Source organism: Marmota marmota, unplaced genomic scaffold (assembly GCF_001458135.2).
Source record: "Marmota marmota marmota unplaced genomic scaffold, marMar, whole genome shotgun sequence".
NCBI classification, from domain to species: domain Eukaryota; kingdom Metazoa; phylum Chordata; class Mammalia; order Rodentia; family Sciuridae; genus Marmota; species Marmota marmota.
In genome coordinates, this window is record NW_026000102.1 from 8,567,880 (window position 1) to 8,571,837 (window position 3,958).

At 56.9% G+C, this 3,958-nt stretch overlaps 2 protein-coding genes across 3 annotated transcripts in view; one reads left to right on the forward strand and one right to left on the reverse strand.

The window, feature by feature from the left end:
- The window catches only part of Klhl17 (kelch like family member 17), a 6,195-nt gene extending 5,417 nt beyond the window's left edge, over window positions 1-778 (reverse strand). Inside the window, exon 1 of the mRNA XM_048783575.1 lies at window positions 598-778. Coding sequence (XP_048639532.1) covers window positions 598-778 — 181 coding nt within the window. The remainder of the gene's footprint in view (window positions 1-597) is intronic.
- The window catches only part of Noc2l (NOC2 like nucleolar associated transcriptional repressor), a 13,047-nt gene continuing 9,764 nt past the window's right edge, over window positions 676-3,958 (forward strand). For both annotated transcript variants that reach the window (XM_015501566.2, XM_048783884.1), the window contains exons 1-6: window positions 676-802; window positions 912-1,073; window positions 2,201-2,375; window positions 2,459-2,584; window positions 3,408-3,525; window positions 3,603-3,693. In XM_015501566.2, coding sequence (XP_015357052.1) covers window positions 777-802; window positions 912-1,073; window positions 2,201-2,375; window positions 2,459-2,584; window positions 3,408-3,525; window positions 3,603-3,693 — 698 coding nt within the window. In that variant the 5' untranslated portion in view covers window positions 676-776. The remainder of the gene's footprint in view (window positions 803-911; window positions 1,074-2,200; window positions 2,376-2,458; window positions 2,585-3,407; window positions 3,526-3,602; window positions 3,694-3,958) is intronic.

The following is a 3,958-nucleotide window of genomic DNA, read 5'->3' on the forward strand; positions in this document are numbered from 1 at the left end:
CCCAGGCGGACAAGCTCCGGGTCCCAGATGGCCAGCCACCTGCCGGTTGTGCTGTGGTGGGTCAAGCCTTGGGCCGTGCGCTGGCCGTTCGGTCCAGCCGTCCAGGCCCGCGGACCCCGCAGCCTGGAAGGAGGAATGCATCCTCTCCGCCCAGCCCCGGGCGCCCCGGCCAGACACTCGGGTGCGTTTTCCGTGGGACCTCGCTGCACGGAATGTGGATGGTGCTGCTGACCGTCCAGCGAGATAGACACAGGGCTCTTGCTCCGACCTCGCATCAGGCGAAGCCAGTCCCGCCTCCCAGCACGCTCTGATTCCTGTCAGACTGTCTATCTGGATCCCGGCCGTTTCTGTTTTCATTGTTTTCTCCACTAGACCCTTGGCTTGTCATTGGTTTGTGTGTTCTTAGTACAGAAGTCTCCACTGGCGTACGTTTTGTCTGTTGTCAGCGCCCGGCACACGCACGGGTGGGCCGCGGACAGGGCCTCGATTCCCCAGGTGGGAGTTATTATTTCAGCGTGTCACGGAGAAGGACGCAGAGCTCTGACCTGGCCCGGCCCGCGTTGGGCGAATGAATGCCAGACCCGTGCCAGAACCCACCTGAGGCCATGAGGGTGCGAACGCGCCCTCCCGCCTGGAAGCCACCGGCTACGCAGTCGAGAATCGCAGAGCCAGCGACAGGGCGGGGCTCGGCCGGGGGCGGGGCCGACCCGGAGGTAGTGCGGTAGCGCAGGGCTTTCTGGGGCCGGAAGTGCGGCGCACGCGGCGGGCTCGGCGTCATGGCGGAGGCCAGGGGCCGCAGGAGGTAAGTCTCCGCGGTATTCCTTGCGGGAGCCTGGGCTCCGGGCTGTCCTCACCCCTTTCGAAGGCTGGGGCTAGTGGGCTGGCGCCTTGTGACCTTCCGTGACCCGCAGGCGCCTGGCGGAGCTGACGGTGGACGAATTCCTGGCCTCAGGCTTCGACTCTGAGTCAGAGTCGGAGTCCGAGGGCGCCCCGGAGGCGGCGACGCGGGAGCGGGAGGCAAGCGGACGTGGAGCTGCGCGGCGTCTGGAGCCCGGCAGGGGCCCCGCGGCCCGGTAAGCCGGCGCCGCCTGGGTGGCTTGCTGGGCCAGCCTTCCTCCGGGAGGGGCGGGCGCTGGCGGGTGACGCAGAGTTGCGTTTCTGACCCGGGAGAGTTCGGTGTGGGGCGGACCGTAGCGCGGTCCTGTAGCGCGCAGGGGCCGGTAAGGAACCACGCGAGGGGCCGGAGGGAGCGTTGAGCGGAGAGCCGGGCCGGCTCCATGCCTGCAGACCCAGCCACTGGGAAGGCAGAGGCAGGAGAGCCCAAGTTTGAGGCCAGCCTGGGCAATTTATCAATACCCTGTCTCAAAACTGAAAGGGTTGGGGATGTAGCTCAGAAGAAGAGCGCTTACCTAGCGCTTGAGGAGCCCTGGAGTCAGTCTCGAGTGTCCTCACTACAGTAACAAAGCGGATACCAAGTGGCCAAACTTGGGAGGGCGACCGCCTGAGTTTTGAGTGACAGCCCGAAGGGGTAGGCTGTGTGGACAGTACAGCAGGAACTGACAAGGTCTTGAAGTGGGAACCCATGAGGAAGGGGTGACTGGCAGGAGAAGTGGGAAAGTAGTTGAAGATGCACCCAGAAGGGTGGGTGATGAGGAATCAGGTTAGATCACCCAGTAAAATGGGAAGTTTCCTCAGAGCGAGAGCTGTGAAGCAACATCATGTGACATTTTTTAAAAAAGGGAAAAGGTCACTCCGGTTTCTGTGCCAAAAAGGATCATAGGTGACAAGGGTGGGAATGGAGAGGCCATTATGGTGATTGAGAGTTGAGAGATGTGGTGGTTTGCAAGGAGACTTTGGTGGTTTTGAAGACGTTGTTGATGAGTTCTAGGGACAGGTCTTTTGTGGGGACTGCAGCAGAGCATGGTGCCAGCACAGCAAGTCTGGGGAGGGCACAGGTTGAGTGTCTGTGTGCTAGAGGTTAAAACAATGGGGAGAGGCTTCTGGGTACAGGAGTCCAGAAGAGAGTTGCGTTTTCTGAAAACTTAACATTGTGGGAAACCTCCTGCTTGTTGTTGATGGCTGCTGTGCAGGGAGCAGAATAACCCTGTGGCCTCTCTGAGGAGGCCCACAAGTGGCTATGTGGACAAGAAGCCAACCCCCTGCTGGTTTTTCACTGGCTTACTGACTCCTGCCTTCTCAGTGGGCATAAAGGCAGTGCCTCTGAGCACAAGGACCAGCTCTCTCGTCTGAAGGAAAAAGATCCAGAATTCTACAAGTTCCTGCAAGACAATGACCAGAGCCTGCTCAACTTTAGTGACTCAGACAGCTCTGAGGAGGAAGAGGAGCAGTTTCACTCCTTGCCAGGTGCACTGGAGGTGAGGACAGCACAGACCTGTCCAGCAGGGCACCTGTGGCTTCTACACCCTCCCCCAGCATGACTCTTCTGTGTCTGGTGTAGGAAGCAAGCGAAGAAGAAGATGGAGGAGAGGATGGGGACAGAGCCCCTGGAGGACCTCAGCGGAAGAAGAATGAGTCTGTTCCCGTGACCCTTGCCATGGTGGAGAAATGGAAGCAGTCTGCAAAGGTGAGAAGAAGGAGTGTGGTCTGAGCAGCTGGACCCCACCACAGGCAGGAGTCTCTCCCTTGTCTCATTGAGGTGCTCATGGCTGTACAGGTGGGAAGAGCCCTTCTCTGAGCAGCACACAATGTCCACATGTGTAGAGTGCTAGGATGCCCTGGTTGGGATTCTTCAGTCATAGTTCAGCTTTTCTCTCAGGGGCTCTGCTCCCTGAAGTAAAGCCATTGTGGGTGTATCTGTTAGGTGTGTCTTGGTGTGGTTTCTCTTGCTTTATAGTGGGATGCCAACAGATAGTTCGTAAAGGAAAGATAGTTAGTCCTAGGAATGTAGCTCAGTCATAGAGTGCCTGCCTAGCATGTATGGACTCTGGGTTCAATCCCCCAGCACTAGGAAAAAAAGAAAGAAAGAAAGAAAGAAAGAAAGAGCAAGGGGAGGGAAGGGAAGGAGGGAGGGAGAGAGGAAGAAAGGAAGGAAAAGAAAGAAAAGGTGTTTACTTGGCTCACAGTTCTGGAGGTGGGAAGTACAGCAGCATGGTGCAGCATCATCACATGGCTGGTGAGACAGCAAGCGTGCTCCTCCAACTCAGGACTCTCAGCCTTTTCCCCTGGGGCTCCTGAGCTGGGCTCATTCCCTTTCCAGGAGGATTATAGACTTGTCTCCATTTTAGTTGCCAGAACACAGTGGCCCCGCCCCTACCTCTGCCCTATTTCTGAGGTTGTGGGGAAGGGTCTCTTTTCTCTCAGGAGCAGGTTCTTGGAGTCAGTTATCTCTTGCTCTGCCTTGTGCAACCTCCTGCTCCCCCAGAGTTATTGGTCTCTTGCTCCTTCAGCACCTCACTCCCAAGCTGTTCCATGAAGTGGTGCAGGCATTCAGAGCAGCTGTTGCTACCACCCAAGGAGACCAGGAAGGTGTTGAGGCCTGCAGGTTTCAGGTTACAGACAGCACTGGTGAGCAGGGTCTACAGGGCGGGTCAGGCTGGCTTACTTGCTCTCCTGTGAGTGACATCTGTGTCCCTTCCTCACAGTGTTCAACGCTCTGGTCACCTTCTGCATCAGAGATCTCTTTGGATACCTACATAAGCTGCTGTTTGGAAAGGCCCCAAAGGATACCAGCAGGTGAGAGAAATAGGGTGATCAGAGCTCTGCTCTGCAAGAGAGGACACTGTCCCCAGGGCCTTGGCCCACCTAGGACAGAGGCATGGCAGACTTTGGGGGCTCCTGAGAAGGAAGAGCAAAAGAGGCCTTTGGGGGATGTACTCTTGCCAGTGGGGGTGGCCCCACTCCTTGCCTTTTTCTTCCAGAAAAGAAATTCTATGCTGAGGATTTCTTGAGAGCATGGTGTGTGCTTGTTGTTTTTTTTTTTTTTTTTTTTTTTTTTTTT